This window comes from Arabidopsis lyrata, assembly GCF_000004255.2.
Source record: "Arabidopsis lyrata subsp. lyrata unplaced genomic scaffold ARALYscaffold_2, whole genome shotgun sequence".
NCBI lineage: Eukaryota > Viridiplantae > Streptophyta > Magnoliopsida > Brassicales > Brassicaceae > Arabidopsis > Arabidopsis lyrata.
In genome coordinates this window covers 1,085,084-1,107,593 of record NW_003302554.1, presented here as the reverse complement: position 1 = coordinate 1,107,593, position 22,510 = coordinate 1,085,084, and the positions used below count along the sequence as shown (strand labels likewise).

The 22,510-nt window shown below is 32.4% G+C and overlaps 3 protein-coding genes and 2 long non-coding RNA genes across 10 annotated transcripts; 1 reads left to right on the top strand and 4 right to left on the bottom strand.

Moving 5' to 3' along the window:
* Positions 1-1,617: 1,617 nt before the first annotated feature.
* Positions 1,618-3,082, bottom strand: LOC9322489. Of its 2 annotated transcripts, none has more exons than XM_021033932.1 (6): positions 2,996-3,082; positions 2,728-2,888; positions 2,475-2,627; positions 2,199-2,388; positions 1,979-2,012; positions 1,618-1,883 (listed from the first exon to the last, which is right to left on the bottom strand). In XM_021033932.1, exons 1-6 carry the CDS (start codon positions 3,015-3,017, stop codon positions 1,874-1,876), a joined length of 570 nt encoding a protein of 189 aa, XP_020889591.1. In that variant the 5' UTR covers positions 3,018-3,082; the 3' UTR covers positions 1,618-1,873. The 2 variants fall into 2 exon arrangements, with proteins under 2 accessions (XP_020889591.1, XP_020889592.1); XM_021033933.1 differs by having other exon boundaries at positions 2,728-2,884; positions 2,996-3,017.
* A 5,979-nt stretch (positions 3,083-9,061) lies between these two features.
* LOC9322488 lies at positions 9,062-10,665 on the bottom strand. The gene is made up of 6 exons (XM_002886376.2): positions 10,552-10,665; positions 10,303-10,463; positions 10,050-10,202; positions 9,774-9,963; positions 9,551-9,584; positions 9,062-9,435 (listed from the first exon to the last, which is right to left on the bottom strand). The coding sequence occupies exons 1-6, from the start codon at positions 10,571-10,573 to the stop codon at positions 9,426-9,428; spliced, it is 570 nt and encodes a 189-aa protein (XP_002886422.2). The 5' UTR covers positions 10,574-10,665; the 3' UTR covers positions 9,062-9,425.
* A 1,778-nt stretch (positions 10,666-12,443) lies between these two features.
* Positions 12,444-13,935, bottom strand: LOC9324033 (vignain). The gene is made up of 7 exons (XM_002886375.2): positions 13,894-13,935; positions 13,774-13,803; positions 13,595-13,685; positions 13,118-13,440; positions 12,889-13,023; positions 12,588-12,803; positions 12,444-12,479 (listed from the first exon to the last, which is right to left on the bottom strand). The coding sequence occupies exons 1-7, from the start codon at positions 13,933-13,935 to the stop codon at positions 12,444-12,446; spliced, it is 873 nt and encodes a 290-aa protein (XP_002886421.2).
* Positions 13,936-17,617: 3,682 nt separating this feature from the next.
* LOC9322487 lies at positions 17,618-19,044 on the top strand. 2 transcript variants are annotated; one of them, XR_002334226.1, is made up of 4 exons: positions 17,618-17,788; positions 17,881-18,033; positions 18,157-18,242; positions 18,839-19,044. It is a non-coding gene; the product is annotated as an uncharacterized LOC9322487 (long non-coding RNA). The 2 variants fall into 2 exon arrangements; XR_002334225.1 differs by lacking the exon at positions 18,839-19,044 and having other exon boundaries at positions 17,623-17,788; positions 18,157-18,547.
* A 1,795-nt stretch (positions 19,045-20,839) lies between these two features.
* On the bottom strand, positions 20,840-22,276 carry LOC9324032. Of its 4 annotated transcripts, none has more exons than XR_002334230.1 (3): positions 22,175-22,276; positions 21,127-22,009; positions 20,840-21,033 (listed from the first exon to the last, which is right to left on the bottom strand). It is a non-coding gene; the product is annotated as an uncharacterized LOC9324032 (long non-coding RNA). The 4 variants fall into 4 exon arrangements; XR_002334231.1 differs by having other exon boundaries at positions 21,127-21,847; positions 21,929-22,275; XR_002334232.1 differs by having other exon boundaries at positions 21,127-21,798; positions 21,929-22,275.
* Between the last annotated feature and the right edge of the window lie 234 nt (positions 22,277-22,510).

The following is a 22,510-nucleotide window of genomic DNA, read 5'->3' as shown; positions in this document are numbered from 1 at the left end:
CAGCAGACATGTGAAAATTGGCTTTAAGAAGCTTGTCAAATTCATATTCTGTGTTCTTGTTAAAACATAGATATTAATTACCATTGGTAAGAATGAAGATCACAAACATAAAAGCAGAACAAGTAGACTAGTTCTCACGTTTTCCTTATTATAGTTATAAATGGATTTCTGAGACAGCCTCTTGAATAAATCCGCATTGGTTTCTGTAATCAACTCTAAGTTCTGACAACCTTAAAAGCAGTACTGATAACATAAAACAAAACTTTTAAGTTAGAACAAAAGAAAAAACCACTTGCTGGCTTCGATTTGTTCGTTCATCATTGCAATTTCTTCATCTACTGTGTACCGAGGCTCATCTTTCTTGGTTCGTGTGTGGTATTTTGGTCTCACCCAATCAGGCTCATCAGGTGTATGAAGCAAGAAATGTGAAGGTCTTATAACTATCCAAATAATATAGGTGATCTAGCGCAACAAATGTTTAAAACATCCTAATTCAGTTTAAATCTAAAAAGGTGACATGCTAGTTTTGCTGTTGTAATTAGAGCTAGTAAGTTCGCGACGAATCGATGGAAACACGTCCAAGGAACACTCTCGTGCAGAAAATTAAGCTTCTATGCCAGTATGCGAATATTAAAGAAAAAACCAAGATTCTCACATTAAACATTAAGGAAACAATGCATCCATGTCTGGATAAATACTATAGCTTGGTTTCGTGACAATTTTCTCGGAGAGTCCAACGCCATCTTCGTGGGTCGAACCTGCCAAAACAATCCAGAATAAATATCAAGGAAGGACAAGTTTCAGAACAAAAAATAAGATAAAAGGAGGAAGAGGTTAATACACTTGAGACGGAATAATTTCATATGCTACTGTACCCAATATAATGATCCATTCCAAAACCTGCCCAATATATGGAAAATAAAGAGTACCTTCTTGGCCTGCAAAAGACAAAGTTGCTCTCATCGACGAAAGAGTAGCGAATCCTAGCTTGGAAAAGCAGGATCCTTTACTTGAAATGTTATGAGAAACATTACCCCAGCAGACATGTGAAAATTGGCATAGATAACCTTAACAAATTCATATTTTGTCTCCTGTTTGAAAACAAAGATAGAACCTTTTAATTTGATTGTAAGAATGGAGATCACAAACATAAAAGCAGAAGCATTATTTAATGAGACTAGCTAGCTCTTAATTAGTTCTCACATGTTCATGATTTCATGATTAAAAATTTATAGTTATCAATGGATTTCTGAGACAGCCTCTTGAGTAAATCCACATTAGTTTCTGGCTTCTCAACGAATTCATTATCATCAAAATCAACAGTATGGTAGCGGAACTTCCTAAAATCGATATCAAATCCCAAGACATGATATTCTCATCTACCAAATTCTGTAACATGGCGCCAAATCTTGATTCCGCAACTTTAGAGCTAATATGCTATTATACAGTTAGATTTAACTTTTGATCCCTTAGGTTGGCTCTACAGCCCAATCCTATCAGAGCTATGGATACTGTCCCTTATTACTCGGGTTGTTTTGTCACTACGAACATGTCTTGTTTGCCAAAAACATTTCCATCATATCACACTCGCAACCAGTATATTTTGTGGTTCAATCATAAAAGCTAAGGTTGCAAATGGAAATAAGAAAACGTCCAAAAAGAGAGAGATTACAATAGCATCCACATTACACGATTTGGCGAGAAATGTAATGCTTGTCTTTCTTAATTAAAATATAGCTCACATTAATAAGATTTAGTCAACATTAACTTCCTAGTGGTAATTTGGGCGACAAGAACAATTCTACCATAAACTCTTAACACTAACTTAGCTCACTGCTCACCACCCAAACCGCATTAGATATCGCAGAAGCTCCTATGCCAAGCTGCAAAAATCATGAACAGAAGAGAACAGATTAAAGAGTTTCGAGAGTCTATTAACATAAAGGAAGAGATGCATCAAAGTAAACGACGGGTTTACCTTTTATGTTTCCTGGAAGTTCCAACGCATTTGACTGACAAAACAATCAAATTTTACCATTACAAAAGAGTCTTGTGAAGAAACATATATAGGATCATATAATCCAAAAGAGAAAGAATGATACAAATACACACCACAACATGATATTCATAAAAAATCTGCCCTAAGGATATACAGAAACGATTACATTAGTCATGTAGAAAGAAGAGAACAATAATACCTTTCTGATTGGGTTTTGGTCTGCATAATATGTAGTCATCTGTAACATCATAATAATAGCGGACCCTAGCTTGGAAGAGCTTTGCCAGGTTATCGTAAGGATCTCGAACCTCAAAGGTTATGAAAAACATTATCCCAGAACACATGTAAGAATTGGCTTTGACAACATTGAGAAATTCATATTCTGTAAACTGTTATCCAAGAAAACAATTTCATTAGCAGATCAAACTAAAACTGATCTATCTTTCAAGACAACAAAGAGAATTTGAAAGCAGACCCATTCTTTGTTGTAGTTCTTAAGGGAGTTTCGAGACAGCCTCTCGAGTAACCCCCTAGTGGTTTCTGGTGCCAAAGAATACTCTTTACAGTCAAAATTAACAGGGCGGTAATTGAAAACAGAGCGGAACTGTGTGAAATCGATGTCGAACCCCTAAATTGTATAACACAGAGAATCGACAAATCAACATGAAAAAACCTCAAAATGAAGTGGCGAATTGAAAAAGAACAAGAACAAGAAGGAGAAGAAGAACCTTGCTCTTCCTGACTTGTCTTCTCATCATAACACACTCTTGCTGTGTCGTGTACTTAGGCTCTTTATTCTCGTCCCGTCGAATATGCGGAGGAATCAGATTCTTAGGAAAAGAACCAACCTCGTAACTCAGATACACACGTCCCAGCATTGGAGACCTACCTGAGACAAGCTTATCAGAGTCATGGATATATACACACAAACTTGGCATCGATTGCGACAATATACACGAAACTCTAAAGCATGATAAAAAAAAGTTGGATTCGTACCATCTATATCAACCTCCTCCATCGCTCCTCAGGGATCAAGTTATTGCTTTGTGTTGAAGAAACCTAATTTCTAATCATCCTCCGCTTTCTCGAACCGTCGAGAAAAACCAATTGTACAAAAGTCCACCTAGCTTACAAATTCTTAAATGGGCCCTCAAAGCTCAAGAAAATTAGTAATAGTAACCCCATATATTTAGTTGTCACTTGTCAACGACCATGTATATTTAATGATAAAACTTCTAAATGTCAAAATAATTTCCAATTTTGCTTCGGCTAAACCAATTAGCCAACTTCTACAAAAAAAAATAAAAATAATTAGCCAACTTTTATTTAATTTTTATTTTTATCGTTAATTTATTTTGTTAATTTTATATTTTAATCGCTAACTTTTGTTGAAATTTTTTTTGCCAAATAAAACACGTCGTAAGTTGACTATCACAACTAATATACAAAGTTAAATTTTCGTTGAGAATTTCTGATAAACTACACAAAACAACAATATTTTGATTAAAAAATAAAACTCAAAAAATAAGAATTGAATCTTTTATCTTTCGAATAATCCATAAATTCATTACCAAACAAGCTAAAATTTTACAACCACAAACATATATTTATATATATTTTTAGTATAAATTCTCCAAATTAAAAAATTAGTGTTTAATCACCAACGTGTTACTGGGTTACATTCTTATCATGTTTGCTTTACATTCTCCTTTTTTTTTGGTAGGCTGCTTTACACTCTCCTTGAAAATTAGTTTCCGAACTCGATTCTCTAGAAATCTCCAATGCGTTGACTATCCTTCACCACTGTCACAAAGAAAATGTTTCTTTATACCAACATTGGCGTATACATGGTTTTATCCAAAAGCTACGAAGTTCGAGTCTCATTTTTAGTCTTACTTTTTAATCAAAACGTTCTCGTTTAATAGTTTAGCATAGAATCTCAAAGAAAATTTAACTCCATTAAGTTGTTCCGTTAGTCAACTTAACAGCGTGGCTTATTTTACAAAGTCAACAAAAATTAGCGATTAAAATAAAAGTTCAATAAAAGTTTACAATTAAAAAGAAAAACAAATAAAAGTTAACGCATTGTGGAAGTCTCCTTGGCTCATTGGTTGATCAAGGGTTAATTAATGCTTCTACATCCAGAGGTCTGGGGTTCGAAGCCCAGATACTGCGATTTATTAATATATTTGCAGATTATTGGAGGCAAGTGTGCATGAGATCTCCAACGATGTACAATTATAGCCGTTCGCCAGGATTCTACGCAGAGAGTGAAGTGTCCATCAAAAGCATGAAGAAGGAAGTGAAAGAGGTGAGCATGAAGAAGGAGGTGAAAGAGGTGACGTCTGTCGTGGATCTAATAAGGATCGGAAGGAATTGTCAGTTGTAGAATCGTCTATGTAACAGTTCTCATAATTTGCAATAAATAATAAATCTAGAGGAAAAAAAAAAAGGTTAACGCATTATTTTACTTAAGGTAAAGTTAGGGGTGGGTTTGCATTTTTTCAGTTGAGTATGACTTTTTTTTTGGAGACTCACAAAAATGCCCCTTTTTCAATACTCTTTTTCAAAAATGTCCCTTTTGGCTGTCCATTTTTAAAAATACCCCTTTTTATGTACAAAATGACTAAATTACCCTTCTTTTAATAAAAAAATATCACAAATATATAGGGAAAACATGAGAATGTGCACACATCAAAATTACAAATTTGATTTTGTAAAAACTTGTAAAACCTTTAAAATACCTTGTAAAATTTTCTCGCCAAAAAATTTTCCCGCCAAAAATTTTTTTTTGCGGGAAAAGTGATTCCGCAATTTTTTTGGCGGGAAAAATTTACAAGGTATTTTAAAGGTTTTTTACAGGGTATTTATAAGGTTTTACAATGTATTTTAAAAGGTTTTACAACGTATTTATAAGGTATTTATAAGATATTATAAGATTTTACAAGCTATTTTATAAGGTTTTCCAAGTTATAAGGTTTTACAAGTTTTTTATAAGGTTTTACAAGTTATAAATACCTTATAAATCCTTATAAGTATCTTGTAAAACCTTTTAAAATACATTGTAAAACCTTACAAAACACTTGTAAATACTCTGTAAAAACCTTTAAAATACCTTGTAAATTTTTCCCACCAAAAAAATTGCGGAATCATTTTTCCCGCAAAAAAATTTTTTTGGCGGGAAAATTTTACAAGGTATTTTAAAGGTTTTTACAAGTGTTTTGGCGGGAAAATTGCGGGTTCACTTTTCCCGCCAAAAAATATTTTGTATTTTGTGGACCTAATTTTGTTTCAAATAAGGGTAAAATGGTCATTAAAAATTAAAAGAGGGCAAACTTAAAAATGGACTCTCAAAGGGGACATTTTTGAAAAGGGGTATTGAAAAAGGGGCATTTTTAACAACTAGAAAATGACCCACGCAGCGCGTGGGTTTAGTAATATATTATGTTATCATAGAGGTCAGTTTTTAGAATCATAACAGTTGAAAATAACTTTAAATATTAAAAATTTGACTAATATCTATGTTGTATCTCATTATTTTTGTTTTTTAAGATTGCATAATCTAATGTTTAAATGCACTTAAAAGTTTCTATGGAAATTATACTTTTTTAAAAAACACTTACACATTCAAACACTTATATAATGTAATTCCATCTTCATTCATAATAGTGTCATTGTGATTTCAGAACACTCTTTAGCCTACCACTTTTTGTGATTTTAAACCACTACTTGGCTTACCGCTTTTTGTTATTTTGAGATGTTAATCTTGTGATGTAAGCTGAACATCATCTTGTCAAATAAAAAGGTAATATACTTTAAATATGTTGTTTCCACCAATTTTTGGGCTGAAAACATTTGATTTAGGTGATGAACTTTTAAACGTGTTTTTCTATTTGATTATGTTATATAGTTGTAGTTTAACTTGAGATATATCTTACATAATTTATATATCACTTTTTTTGTTAACAACTTACATATATTTTATTATACAACTCATGAATAATATAACCAATTTTTTTTTTTTAGAAGATAGATCATAACGTTTTTGAATTTTTAGGATTTGTTTCCATTATTTCACAAAAAAGTGTGACTCTTTCCATGTCTTTGTCTTAAATTAAAAATTGTAAGTTGGATTTAGTAATTTTTTCTTAATTAAGTGAATATTTCATAATAAAGAAAAACTTTCTGTAGTATATTGCTCTTACAAATTAATGTTTTACTTTAAATTTTATTTTATTTATTTAAAATTACAGAAACAATTACATAAATTGTTTTTACTCTACGATGCATTTAAATTTTACTTCCATACTAAAACTCATTTAACACATTCAAAAATTTGAAATATAATCATTTTTTTTATGTTGAAAGTTGAATAATATTATTATTACTAATACAATTTTTATAGTATTACTTTTACTATTTTAAAATTTCATTTCTTTTATGTAATTCTTTTTACTTTAATTATAATTTCTGTTATTATAATTAACATTAATATAAATAAATGTGAATTAAATGAATATTGTAATTAGACTTTATTTTAAAAAAAAAATTAACTAATGACATGGCTTTATTTAATTGGATGTTTAACATGATGATGTGGACACCTTAAGAGGAGAGAAAACTCTCCCATTATATATATAGATTTTAAAATTTCATTTCTTTTATGTAATTCTTTTTACTTTAATTATAATTTCTGTTATTATAATTAACATTAATATAAATAAATGTGAATTAAATGAATATTGTAATTAGACTTTATTTTTAAAAAAAAATTAACTAATGACATGGCTTTATTTAATTGGATGTTTAACATGATGATGTGGACACCTTAAGAGGAGAGAAAACTCTCCCATTATATATATAGATTTCTCCTTTTTTTTTATATTTTCCTATATTTTAGCTACCTCGAATTCGACTATTAGTTTTCTTTTGGGAAAATTCTCGATAGAAATCCGACTTATTTAATATTTTCTTGAAAACGAACTGAATTCTCTTAGTTGGCAGAAAAATACATACACTAATTTTGTTTTGAAATATAAAAAAAAACGATGAAATTTTTGTTCCGGTTTTCCACCTTTGTCATAATGGCCATCAACGGTGTTAACCGAATCGTCAAACACTGTTAGTTTTATTCAGAGGAATATTCTTGAAAAAATTTGAATTATTTAGTATTTGTCGAAAAATACCTTAACTTATTTTTGCAAAAAAAAATACAAATTAATCTATCATTAAAATAAAAAGCACGACAAAAACCCAACCCGACACCCGAAATACCTATCTCTAAGTCATTCAGGTATTTCTACCTAGAACTGGTTTGGATCATGTATTTTTGTTCGGGTTAGGAATTTTGGTGAATCAGATACGCCTTGTCTTTTGATACAAAGACAAAACCCTAACTTTTAAGTAAATGTCTCGAGTTAACTGCATTGGAGTTCCTCTATGCTTATATTCTTTGTATTTTCTCCTCTTAGTTTTAAGTCGACGACACTCACACCCCTTTAAATTGGTCAAATGAGTATAGTGTGATGCTTGATTTTAAGGAAAATTGTATCATATACAAGTTACAAAAGTTCGAAAACTGCTATTTCATTGTTAGAGTATTATTGTATTAACTACATATTTGCACAAATGATATTTTCGGATAAACCTTAAAAATGGCATGTTTGAGTTAAAAAAAAAAAAACAAAGAAAACGAAAAATAGAAAATAGGAAAAACCGGAATACGAAGGAAAAGATCTCATCAAAGTTAAGCCATTATATCCATCAACCCGCTTGTCAAGAAACTGATTACAACTTACTCCTTCGTATTTGTCAATGTTGTTTTTTTTTTTTTTCTTCTAAATTCATTGATATCAAATCAACATTACAAAGTCAGGTTACAGAACTTTCGAAAAGCAAATTATTACATAAGCATATTTATGCGCCATATAGTAAGAAAGATACACGATACAAAAGGAATTTGACGATGCTTTTCTCAGATAAGCCTTACTCGCTAACGGATTATTAGATCCATTATTTTCCTTCTTCATATTCGATCTCGCTCTGATGCGAACTGTGTGCGTGGATACCTTCTCTTGGCTTGATCTCCAAATTGCACACTGCATGGTGAAACCTATTGCTTCCATCGTAAGTTCTGAAACTATGACTATCGGATACCAATATTTTCGTATCCGAGTCTTTACATGGGGATTCGACTTTGACTTTACTTTCTTTGAAATCAACCTTTGATATCGTTTCCGCTTATTGACTATGGTTTCCTCTTTCATTCTGAAATGCCATCTCTTCCATAGTTGTTGCCATAGTACATGTTTCCGAAGCCAACCAAAACTGATGAAGAACAAGACCAACGAAGTGAAATCTTGGAAATACGCCGGCAAGGGATTATGTCGTACGGCAATAAAGTCACTCCAAAATCGAAGATACACAATGAAAAGATTCAGATCTACCAAATGAACAAACATGTTGGTTTGTAAAATTTTCAATGTATGGTCGACAGCAAAAATAATATCTTGCGATCGGCGTTGGAGATCATGATTCGTGCTTGTTGATAATTGGAGAAGGCAATAAAAGAAAGCCGAAGAAGTGTTAAAATAAAAAGATATCCATGGCGGTTTAGGGATTCGAACTTGATATGAAGATGATACTTTCCACCCACCGCTAGAGATTGCACTCAACGGACATACACCGACAAAACTGATCCAAAAGAATCGTAGATCAATCGCCGGACAAACACTCTTCCAAAGGAAGAGAAACCAATTACGAGAATTGCAAGGAGAATGCTCGTTTGAGAGAGATAGGGAAACCATTAATAACAAAACCTAAGAATTAAAAGTAGAAAAAGAAAGAGTCGCTTGACTTGAGAGAAGAAACCGTATTTGTCAATGTTGTTTATTGATGGTTTTTTTTTTTTTTTTTTTTTGTAAACCATTGTTTATTGATGGTTAAATCACGTAAAATTGACAGTCAATAAGCGAAGAAAAAAATAGTTGCAATCCTAATTTGATTGTGAAAATGGGCTTTTGAACAAATGCAAAATTCGCATCCTCTATAAATCAAAGAAAAAATGTAAAAAAACATTTTCATCGAGTAAACTACTAAAGTATTTTTTTGGGGGTCCGATACAAGGATGCATATGATATGGGTAATAAGAAAACGTCCACAAAGAGAGAGTCCCATAGTCAATCAAAAAAAAAAAAAAAAAAAAGAGATTCCCATAGCATCCAACACATTACACGAATTTGACTAGAAATGTTCAATGTTTTTCTTTCTCAATAGCTTGTTAATTAAAATATATCTCACATTAATAATTCCTTCCTAGTAGTGGATTTGGGCGACAAGAACAATTCTACCATAAACTCTGAACACTCCAAACACTAATTTAGCTCACTGCTCAACATCCAACCACATTAGAGATTGCATAAGCTTCCTATGCCAATCTGCAAAAATCATGAAGAGAAAGAAGAGAACAGATTAAAAGAGTGTAAAGAACCGATCTACGATTAGAACAATAACAGAAAGGAAGAGATGCATCAAAGTAAACGACGGGTTTACCTTTTATGTGTCTTGGCAGTTCCAACGCATTTGACTGACAAAACAATCAAATTTTACCATTACAAAAGAGTCTTGTGAAGAAACATATATAGGATCATATAATTCAAAAGACAAAGAATTATACAAATGCACACCACAATTGCCAATTCACAAACAATCTGGCCTAATGATCTACGGAAACGATTACATTAGTCATGCAGAAAGAAGAGAACAATAATAATACCTTTCTGATTGGGTTTTGGTCTGCATAATATGTAGTCATCCGTAACATCATAATAATAGCGGACCCTAGCTTGGAAGAGCTTTGGCAGGTTGTCGTAAGGATCTCGAACCTCAAAGGTTATGAAATACATTCTCCCAGAACACATGTAAGAATTGGCTTTGACAACATTGAGAAATTCATATTCTGTAAACTGTTATCCAAGAAAACAATTTCATTAGCAGATCAAACTAAAACTGATCTATCTTTCAAGACAACAAAGAGAATTTGAAAGCAGACCCATTCTTTGTTGTAGTTCTTAAGGGAGTTTCGAGACAGCCTCTCGAGTAACCCCCTAGTGGTTTCTGGTGCCAAAGAATACTCTTTACAGTCAAAATTAACAGGGCGGTAATTGAAAACAGAGCGGAACTGTGTGAAATCGATGTCGAACCCCTAAATTGTATAACACAGAGAATCGACAAATCAACATGAAAAAACCTCAAAATGAAGTGGCGAATTGAAAAAGAACAAGAACAAGAAGGAGAAGAAGAACCTTGCTCTTCCTGACTTGTCTTCTCATCATAACACACTCTTGCTGTGTCGTGTACTTAGGCTCTTTATTCTCGTCCCGTCGAATATGCGGAGGAATCAGATTCTTAGGAAAAGAACCAACCTCGTAACTCAGATACACACGTCCCAGCATTGGAGACCTTCCTGAAACGGGTTTATCAGTTATCAGAGTCAGGGCTATACACAAAATTGACTATATAAACGAAACCCTAAAGCAAAATTGGACTCGTACCGTCTATATCAACCTCCCCCATCGCTCCTCACGGATCAAATTCTTGCCTTGTGTTGAAGAACCCTAAATTCCCCTCTTTCTGGAACCCTCGATAAAAATAAAACAACACAACCCTTTTGCTTTGTATCCAACTATTTCCCATTATTTGTACACAAGTCCCTCTAATTTCCTACTATTTGGGCCCTTCAGAGGAAAAAATATAATTATAATTCCTAACTTATTGAAAACGTTGATTTAAATTCTCGTCTCTCCACGGAACGAAATAAATATCAAACTTATGTTAACTTTCTAAATAAATACCAAAATTCCGTTGACCAGGCCATATTAAGCATGACATTAAGTAGGTTAACATATCCCGTTAACGGAATTAATTTTCTGTTAATAGATCTGTTAATTGAAACGACAATGTTCTCTCTAACAATAAAACAACGTCATTTTGTAGCATCGACTCAATTAAATCCCCAATTTCAAATCATAGATCCCCAAATCGAGCAAAATCCCTAATTGAGAAATCTAAACCCTAGAAAGAGAAAATCGATTTCTATTTCCGTTTCGGAAGGCTCGACAGAAGCATGCGGCTTCTTTCGTGGACTCCAGAAAGCAAGATGCTTCTGTCATGTCATTACGGCAATCAATTTCGACAATCGAGTAAGAGAATAGACATAGAGAAAATTGGGGGTTTTCGATTTTTAGGGTTAGAGATTTTGCTCGATTTGGGGATCTAATATTGAATTTGGGGATTTTGTTCAGTCGTTACGACAAAACGATGTTGTTTCTAATTAACGGGTATGTTAACAGAAAATTAACTCCGTTAACAGAGTCTGTTAATCCACTTAACGTTATGTCTAATATGGTCATGTCAACGAAAGTTTGGTATTTATTTGGAAAGTCAATATAAATTTGATATTTATTTCGTTTCGTCGAGAGTTGAGGATTTAAATCAACGTTTCCAATATGTTAGGAATTTTAATGATAGTTTTTCCCAAAAAATTAATAAAACTAATAATAGTAACCAAAAGAGCATCTCCATGAGCGTAGAAACTGAAAAAAGTTTGGTTTAGCTTAAAAACTAATTTGGTTGTTATTTTTATTAAGTATTCGGTTTAGGTTTGGTTTGGTTAAAAACCGTTAAACCGAATGATTTTTGGGTTTTAAATTAAATTAAGAAATAATTATATAGAACTATATTGTTCAATTTATATTATGATTAATAATAGTAATCATTAAAAAAATTCTATATTGGGCTTATAGTTATTGAGTTCTTAGTAATTTTATAGTTATTGATATAATATTTTTATTGTATGTTTACTTTTATTTATATATCAAATTTATAGCTTTTTTTTGTAAAACATGAAATAACCTAAAATTTTGAAACCAAACCGAACCGAGATACATGTGGTTTCAATTTTTATAAAATGAAAAAATCGAACCGAAATCAAACTAAAAATCCGTACGTCCACCCGCCCCTATTACGCGACTGGATGAAATGTATATACAAAATTTGAGAATGAATTTTTATAGGCGGGCGAGATATGATATAAGGAGATATTTGTAAAACTTCAAAAAAAAAAATTAATTAATTATAATAACTATGTGATTTTAGGTTTATTGTTTTATCTAGTCGTCAATTTGAAAAACAAATTAAAAGAGTTTTTGAAAGGACTCAGAAGAACATTCTCGATCTTTATTTTCGATACATTTCAAAAAATTTCAATAAAATCAAGAAAGCTTGTTAATTCTGACATTTTAAAACTAAACGAATTTTTTGCATCTATTTAACTCTCGCTACGTCACATTCTCATTAGCCGTAAATTATTTACTACATTATCCAAACAAAACAAACGAGAGTTTAGAAGAAACAAAAACTTAAAATATTATTTTTTCTCATTTTGCTAATGCGCATTAATAGCTTCCTCTCTCTCCAAAAGCTGCATTAAAAAAAAAAAAAAAAAACCAAAATTGATATATATCTTATAAACAAAACAAATTCATATTACATATATACCAAGTACAGATATTATATTATTATGTCATACCTCTGGATACATGTAAGCATTGATTAGAGATGGCTCGTGTTTCTTTCGGCTACTCTTTCGAATTAGTTTTCCAAATCCATTTTTCCCCCAGCCAAGACCGTATGAATTTTGAAATTCCCAGTAGTTAATGCCGTCGGGAGTAGTGTCATAACCCGTCAACTCAATCATATGATCTTCTAGACTCTCGCTTTGACTATATCCTCTAAGAACTTCATCCTGTTGTATAGTTATAACATTATACTGTAATAAAAATCATAGTGTATCGTAAATTGAAAAATATAGGTCTATTTAATTTACTCACCCCTTTAAATAGCTTAAATGTATCTGCTACTTCTATACTAACTGTAACCGGTCCTCTCTGTAGCAGCTCGATCAACTCTCTTTCATCGACATCTCTCACAATTTGTAAATTCCTGATTTTGGTAACCTTTTTACCCTGAAAAAATCAAAATATATATTATATATCTGATTAAATAACACATAATTATTTGAAAGAAAAAAACCACATAATTATTACTATATTTAATTACCTTCATTTTTCCAAAACATGGATTAGCTTTAGCATTTTCCTTCTTCGAGCTTTTTTTCTTGTCTTTTGGTTTTGACTTTGAGCTGCTTCCTATCTGCTTGTTTTCTTTTTCTACGACACATGCACAGTCTTTTTCTTGAATCATGCCTTGGTTCACCAAAAAATCCTTTAGGTTCTCAAAGTTTTTGAGCGAACCATCCGGATTTTTTCCCTTAACTCCGACAAACAAATGTCGGGCTGAAAGCGGAAGAAGTGTTTCCGTTTTTCCATGGATGTATAAATGTGATGAAACCATGTGACTTGTTGAAATATTCCAACAATATGCTGTCAATCAAAAGATAAAAATAATTAATAAAAATATCATATAATATATACACATATGCATTACGAGAATTGCTATGATGAATTGATTTGTGTTTAAAACAAGATAAACAAAAAAAAAAAAAAAAAAACAATTTCATCAGAGTTGAATGCTTACGCTGATTTCCCTGGTCGACCACTTGCCTTAACATGTTTTTCCCTTCCACATTTCTCCAGCTCAATCGTCTTTTACATCCTTGTGGAATATCCTACCAAAGAAACAACAGATATCTATATACATTAAGAGTTTCGCTTAAACACAAAATCCACAAAATTATTAAAATCACATTTTTGTACCTCAGGATACTCAGAGCTAGACGAACCCACCTATTTCATCATCAATCAAATAATGATCATTAGTAGTGTTTCTCTCACCAAGCATTTTACTATTTAACGTATATATATATATATAATTACCACATTCTTATTCTTTTCGGCCCTTGCTATTTGATCTCCCATTATAAACAAAAACAATTTCTGAAATTTGAAAAAGGACACAAAATTAGCTTTCAGACCAGCAGCATAAAGTACTAAAACTTTAATAGGAATAAACTAGAAAACCCATTTATGGAAAATCAAACTTAATAACAAAAAATAGAAGTATAGAACAATATTTACAACTATAGATGATGATGATGATGATGATGATGATGATATAACTAAATCACACAAACACAGATACTATCCTAAACAAGTAAGCGTAAACAATTTCAGAAAAACTAAACAAGTAAGAAGAAAAGAAACATAATTTCCACCGTTCTAACCATTTGACTAACGTCAACGACCAAAAAAAAATTAAAATGATAAAACAGAAAAGCGTATGCTTCAAAGCAAGTAAGAAAAGAGCTAGCTTTCATGGAGAATGAAAATTTGGAATCAAGTAGAAAATGAACCAACTTTCATGGAAAAAAACAATTAGAAATTCATATGCTTCAAACCAAGTAAGAAAAGAGCAACTTTCATGGAAAAAAAAAGTAAATAGAAAACCATACCTATGTATCAAATCAAGTAAGAAAGGAGCCAACTTTCATGGCAAACGAAACTAGGTAACCAACTTTCATGAAAAAAAAAAAGATCACAAGTCACAACCTTTAAAAGATAAAAAGAACAAAAGGTATGTGAAATAGAAAACTTGGAGAGCACACACTGAGTCATGTACTACATAGTACATATTGATTACTGACCTATCTTAATTTCTAGAGCCTAGAGTCCTATATTTGAAAATTACTCAAATTGGTTTATTAGTAAACTCATCAATGAAGCACAAGCCATTCTAATGCAAAACTTGTTGATAGAAGGACAACATAAAGCTCTACACCTCGAACTAATCAATTCAAGATTCGTTCTGTCTATTAGCTACAGAGAAATTTATGAGCAAGACAAGTTAATAAACCTATCACTAAATAGGCAAATAGAATGCGTGTGGAAATTATCTTTACGTACTTTGTGTGGAAATTTTTAACAATCTCTTATATATTTTTTTCTTGCCATATATTACGCTTTTCTACTTTAAGTTTTGGTAATCATGATATTACATTACAAACATATGCTTACAACCATGCATCTTGTGGAATACAGCATTCAAAAAAAAACTTTCAAATCACATCAACATCGTCACATCGACCAAAATCAACGTGTTATTTTTAAGAAATTAAATATTCAACGCATTATCAATCAATTATATGATTATTAGTCAACAATCTAAAATGGAATCTGGGAAGGAACAAATAATGCATCTGAGGATTGTCTAATAATTAAATTATTAATCATCAATTGAGCTCACTAAAATGTATCAGATAAACTTGTTCATAGTTTCACGTGACAGTTTGAAATTTATGATCTATCTCTCATCAATCATCATTATACTTAAATTCTAAAATTAATATAAATGTAGTGTGGTTAACTTCTAACCTTGTACTATGATTAAAAAAAAAAAAATCCAACATCCTTGTAAAGATGTTGCACTTTTCGACATATACCATTCTCACCTTTTGTCTTTTTATTTAATTTTTATTGTTGAAATCGGTTATTTGTCCTCTGTCCCAGCTCATCGTTTTGGGTGAAGGGATACTTAAAACCCAACATTTAATTTGCCTAGCGAAACAATTGCTCAGAATAGAAATTCTACCAATATATTTGACGAACCAAAAAGACCATATCAAATCACACTCAAGTAACTTTATTACCGTATCAGATATTATTCAAATAATGGTCACAACTCACAACTCACAACAGTACTTAGCACCATATTTTTTTCCCGTTGGAATCGGAGATATACTTTAGGCTTGGTTTTTTTCCTAATGTTATAATTCCACTTTCTTTAACAAAAAAAAAAATGTTATAATTCCACTTTACGTAACACATTCAAAAGTAGAACATCAGAGTAAAGTGACATGGACTATATTAGTCTACCAGTTTATCTTTTCATTGTTATTGTATCATTTTCTTAATAAATAAATCTGAATATTCGCTTGTTTATTTCTATTAAATGAAAACTAGAACCACGCGAGCTCCGTACGGATATTAATTAAATGCTTACATTCGTCGTTTTCTACTGCCAAAGATTTTGGAAATATAAATCAATCCTTCGTTTCTTCATGGCGACGCTTATCCTAATGTTACTCATTAATCTTAAAATTTTAATGCTTTTTTTGTCAAACTTATTATGGTTATATTATTTATAAAAAAATTATGTAGTTAACTCCATTCTTTTCCCATATTTTCTGAGATGAAATGTTTCCTTAAGATCATCTCGGGAAGAAAATTACAATAAAATGCTTTTTTTTTTATGTCATACAATAAAATGCATTTGATCAAAATTCAAGTGGACCCATTAATTATAATAGAGACAAAAGAAATCAAAGTGGATTTTTTTTTCTGCTCAAAACAAAAACTAGACTTAAGTGATCTTGAAAAATAAATAATTAGTGTTGAAAACACGGTTCTTATACATAATTTTTTAGTGATCTTGAAAATATATATATATATTGTTCTTAAACTTAAAGAAAATATCAGATTTCTTTTAAATTTGTTTCTTCAGAAAAAAAGAAGAAAGAAAGCTATACTGGCGACACGTGTATCACTCATCATTACTACTCTCGAACCGGGGACAAAATCTGATGCTACATGAAACAGTCTCTTTCTCTCTCTCCTCTCTCTCTGTTGGTGCAAAGGAAATCACAGAGTAGGCACGTGATGTTGTCTGCGCTCTTACCCGGGTTTTTATAGTGTACAACTACAACTAGGAGCCAAATAAGAAAAGTAGAGAAACTAGAGGGACTTGTGTACAAATAATGGGAAATAGTTGGATACAAAGCAAAAGGGTTTTGTTGTTTTATTTTATCGAGGGTTCCAGAAAGAGGGGAAAAAAAAAAAAACTTTTTTACTTTTTTTCTTTGTTTTATAGAGGATGCGAATTTTGCATTTGTTTAAGTTTGTTAAAAGCCCATCTTCACAATCAATGTAGCATTGCAATTACTTTTGTTCGCTTATTGATTGTCAATTTTACGTGATTTAACCATCAATAAACAACATTAACCTTTTTGTAGGAGTAAGTTGTTATCTACAAAATTTAATCATCAATAAACTGCATTGACAAATTCGTAGGAGTAAGTTGTTATCAGTTTCTTGAGTAGCAAGAAACAAGCCGTTGATGGATATACTATAATGGCTTAAGCTTAACTTTGATAAGACTCCTTCTTATTCTGTTTTTTTTTTTTTCCTCTTTCTATTTTATGTTTTCTTTGTGTTTCTAACTCAAACATGACGATTTTAAGAGTTATCCGATAATTATCATTTGTGCAAATATTAATTAATACTCTAATTAACAATGAAATAACGGTTTTCGAACTTTGGAACTTGTATGATACACTTTTCCTTCAAATCAAGCATCACTCTCTATTCATTTGACCAATTTAGAGGGATGTGAGTGTCGAATTAAAACTAAGAGGAGAAAATACAAAGAATATAAACATAGAGGAACTCCAATGCAATTAACTCTAGAAGTTTACTTAAAAGTTAGGGTTTTGTCTTTTGTATCAAAAACAATGGTCGACTGATCCGAGAGAAGCGATGGCTGATATCTTTCCAGGTAGGAATCCAAGTCTAGATTTTAAGGATGGACGGATCAAAATCCCTTAAATCGATTTGTGGTCTCAGATTGGATTACTGAGGACGAACCCCCATATATACAGTACGATGCTGGTTCTATGCCTAAGAATGCATATCCGTGGGACGCGGTGAAGATGAGGGGCCTGATCTCACCCCTGACGAAGAGTTGCTCCTTTTGACAAAACAAATCACGGAGACACAGGTCTTGGTCAATCCATTCTTTGGTAAAAGTCAGTGTTATAGGAAGAGATTTTGATCTTCTTTGTGGATTTTTGATGAATCTTTTGTTTATAGGGTTTCGACATCGATTTCAAGCAGTTCCGCTGCGTTTTTAATTACCGACCCGTTGATTATGATGATACCGCTTTCGTCGTGAAACCAGAAACCCCCAGAGAGTTAATGGATAGGCTGTCTCGGGAATCCCTTGCGGGTTACAATGAAAGAGAGGTCAAAACTATATTCTTATGTTTTTTTCTTTAATAAAATTCGTATTATGTAATATGTACACTGAATTATAAGATGTTGTACTTATTAATTTATGAGTGGTTTTTGCATTTGTCTAAAATATAGAATACAAGATATGAGTTTGTGAAGGTTATCAAAGCCAATCTGCACTACTGGTACTCCTGCCGTAATGTATTTCATTACCTTCAAAGGTAAGGATCCTTCGTATGATCAGCCAAGAGAATTTCGAGCTAAGGTCTTCTATTTTTATCATTACCCGCCCAAGTACATCTTTTGTGATCTGAAACATGAGAAAATGGTACGTTTACAGAAGTAATTGTTTCTATGTAACAACAAGGCAGCTTTTGGATCAATCATATATAGGTTTGTAGCAAAGGCATAAATTATTTACATCTGCCTCTTTCTCTTTGGAAGATTTTCCTTTGTTTTCTTATCCGTTGACATCAATTCAAAAGAGGAGCTATCTAATTCTAATGTATACTCGGTGGTGAGACAAGCGCTCTTGTAATAATTGACCGAGTCTCGTTATGTCACAAGACCCTCTCTAAGAAATCTAAACACAAAGAAAATATATTAGGTGTAGTTCGGTTCAGTTAAAATTTTAAAATGCACACCTCTAGAAAAGAAAATATGCATGATTTATGCTATTTATTTTAACTTTCAAAAAGTCAGAAGTATTTGAGAAACTTTTTCTATCTAAGGTTTTTTTCACTTTTTTTTTTTGGTGAAAAGGTTATTTTCACTTTGCTGAATCTTTTTCATGTTTTTTTTTTAATGATATCCTCAGATTGACATAGGAACACAAAATCCCTTGTGACAGTTGACCGATGCTCATATATCTTTGTATAAGGAGGAATTGTATTATGCTTACTAGTATTTGCCTTGTTTGTTTGATGTTCTCAAGGCCCCAAATTCTGATATGTTTGTTGTTCAAACTATAACTAGCTAGGCTCAGTGCCGGCCCAGATAAATATGAGGCCCCATACAATTTTTTTTTTTTTTTTGGGTTTTATCTATAAAAGTTAAATTTTGAGATCAACTCTTAAAAATTCAGAAAATGAGGCTTATTTTTGCAATAATAAATAGATAAAATTTAAAATTTGAGATAAAATCTAAAACTTTCTAAAAACTGAAGCCTACTTATGCAATAACAAAAAAAATTTGGGGCCTAATTTTGGTATTAAAAATCTTCAAAAAATTTTGAGGCCCAATACCCATGTATCTTGAAAATGGGTAGCGGGCCGGGTCTGGCTAGGCTTCAGCTTCTTTGTTTTCCAGCAACATTAAAAAAGTTATTGTAACTAGTGACTAATAAGTGAGTCTATTGATTGTGATGAGTTCACGACTTGAAGGGTTTTTTTTTTTTGTTTTTTTTTTTTTTGACATCTTTGGATCGACAAGGCCCGATCCATAGCCAATCCCTACTACGCGGGGTAACGCGACTTACTGGAGTCGAACTCCGGTGAAGAAGGCGGAGTCAAATGGACTTAACCACTTGACTAAAGGCACATCCCCGACTTGAAGGGTTTCTATTTCGAATACTTTTAAAATAAATGTATTTTAAAGTTGATGTGCCAACTCAATTTCATTATATATATTCGTCCGTGTTCACTTGTAACGAGACTAAGCTCCACCTTATATATGATAGAACAACGATTCTCACTGTAAAATAACTTGATAAAAAATCTTCAAAATAAAATGAAAAATGTCAGGTTACAAGACCACAACCTTTTGGATCATGTGGTTTAGATTATAGTTTAGAGAGCAAAGAGATAAGTGTTACACCTAATCGAGAAACTGAATAACAACATAAGGATGAGAAGATGAAGTAAAGAGGGCCGGGACGTGCAATCTAGGTTACTAGAAAACACTAATTGTGATGACCACGGCCTCCTCGACCACCAACACGTTTTGCATTCTTGATTGATACCGTGCTTTAAAAATTTACATAGTTACATCACTCTTTAAAAAATCAACATGTCATAACATAAGATGACAAAAGATAAACGGTGTAACAAACAAATATTGTTTTTAATTATCAAAAAAAAGAAAAAAAAAACAAATACATTGTTTTTGCCTTTTTTTTGGTCATCTAGTGGAAATGATTATATACTAATATCTACGAAGTTTGTGTCACTTGTCATCTGATCTAGTGGGCCTTTTTGGTCCAACATATGTTCTGCAGAATCTCTCTATTTTTGGACATTGTTTTAAGTTTTAACCAATCACAGAACAACATTTTCTGAGGCCCACTCTACGACACTTCTTCATGAATTTCTTCAAGTATTGACACTGAAGTCAATTCACCAATCTCCTCAAAGTTTGAAGTTGGAGAATGTTCCAAACACAAAAGAGATAAGAATGTTGAAGGATTTCAGATACCTCCAAAAAAACGATAATTCACTCTGCACTTTCTGTCAGGAATTTTTTTCTAAATTTTATAAGTTCAACAGAAGGAATTTTTTTGGCTCCTGCGGTTTCTTCTTACAGGATTAAGACTGTTGACTAAGGCAAAGTTTAGTCTTTAGTTGATCTAATGTTCTTCAACTTTTGGATCAGTTTAAAGTCTAACTTTTGTTCTTTTAAGTTAAAGTTTAACAGGGATTATCAATCTTCATGTGATAATCTAAAGTTTGTACTTTTTAATAAGACAACTCAGTTATGTAGTGGATGTCTCCACTGAAATATCTTTTTGTAAAGCTTGTGATGTTATAATAATACGACTTGTGACAAAAAAACTACATTTACCAAAAGCAATTTTGTTGAGTGTGATTTCAAAAGTAACATGTTTGAAAATTCAAGACACTATTTTTCATGAGTTAACTCTCTGAACAAAAAGACTCTTTCAAATGAAAACTCAACATTTTGTTCCCAAGACTCAAATCAAACAGTAACACACAATGGTTTCTTCTCTTAGTATGATGCTTCAGAGTTTTTCCAGCCTCCATAGGACTCCTCATCGATACCCCTGCTTCGGTTTTCCTAACAAACACCACCAGAAGAACACATTGTTCTTCAAATTTTACTTAAAACATTTTAAAACCAAATCAAGAAACGATGCAAGATGTTTTATACCGAGGGCTTGAAGGAGAGCGCGACCCAAATCTCCCCTTTGTACTCTTCATCTTTCACCACATTGGATGCTTCAGGCTTCAGACTTCCAAGTCAATGTCCTGAGACATAATGAGCAGGCTTCAGACTTCCAAGTCTTACTTACATGCCTAAGCTTTTTCTGTAACCAGCAACAACCATCCACTTAGACAACCATCTGCTTTAACTTGGTTTCTGCATCACATTTTATCATATCAGTGCAACAGTTTGAGTGTGCCGATGCTAGCTGTATCCTGAGCTTGAATCAGTCATTTGAGAATGATGGATAATTCCTGTTACATAAAAACAACTATATGTTCTTTTTGAGAATTCCCAGTTCCCATGACCGAAACCCCATCTCAAATCTTAAGCCAAACACTGAAAACATCACAGACATGAACCTGTCTCGTTTCCAACAGTTAAACGTGATCACATGAACTCTTTTTTTTACGTACCTGACAGAACACCCATCAGCTCATATATTTCTTACAGCAACAAAACTTAACAAACCAGAGCAAAAAAAAACGGTGTCAGTGTACAGAGTGCTATAAACCTTTGTAGTTTGTTGATTTTGCAGTTACAGATTCATATAATATTGAGCCAAAACTGTAGGGAAATTTGTTGGAATCGATGTCACGTTGTTGTGTCTGGTGAAGCCTGTATTGCAAAATTTACACATATCCTGAACCCCTTCAGCAATCTCGACCTTTGGATGGACCATAAAAAATAGCACGAGATGAAACTGTGTGTAACTTGTCAGCCATGTGTTCTTTAAACGATGCCAAACCTGGAGTATTGCAGTCCCAAGAAGTTTCTTTCTATTCCCACATTCTGCAGTAACAACAGCAAGACCTGAAACTTGCATTCCCTGAAGAGAATGAAACAGCATAGACTTCATTCCATGATGCTTAATACGGAGAATCACCGTTGAATACCAAGTGTGTCCTTGTGTTGTGTTTGAAAGTCCCTCTAAAACAACCCAAAGAGATGATGCTTAATACGGAGAATCACCGTTGAATACAGAAATTGGTACCTGATTATGTGAAATCGATTAATTAAGTTCTGCACTTGAACTCGCCATTGCATGGATCAGTTTCCCAGTTTGCTTCGATCCCACCATTGTTAACCTCTTAGCCTCGAATCTCACTCTCTCTTCAACAACGGAACCCTCTGGTTCGTTCCCAATCTTCGCTTCACTGTGCCACCTAGGCCTCCACGTCACCACTTTTTTTTTTACTTTCTCAAATACACAATTCTTCCGATGTTAAGCTTGACCGGTTCGTTGATCAAAAGAAAAAGGCAAAGCTTGACCAAATTCTTCTTCACCAATTCTTAATCGTATTCATCAACTTTGAACCTCAATCTGAAC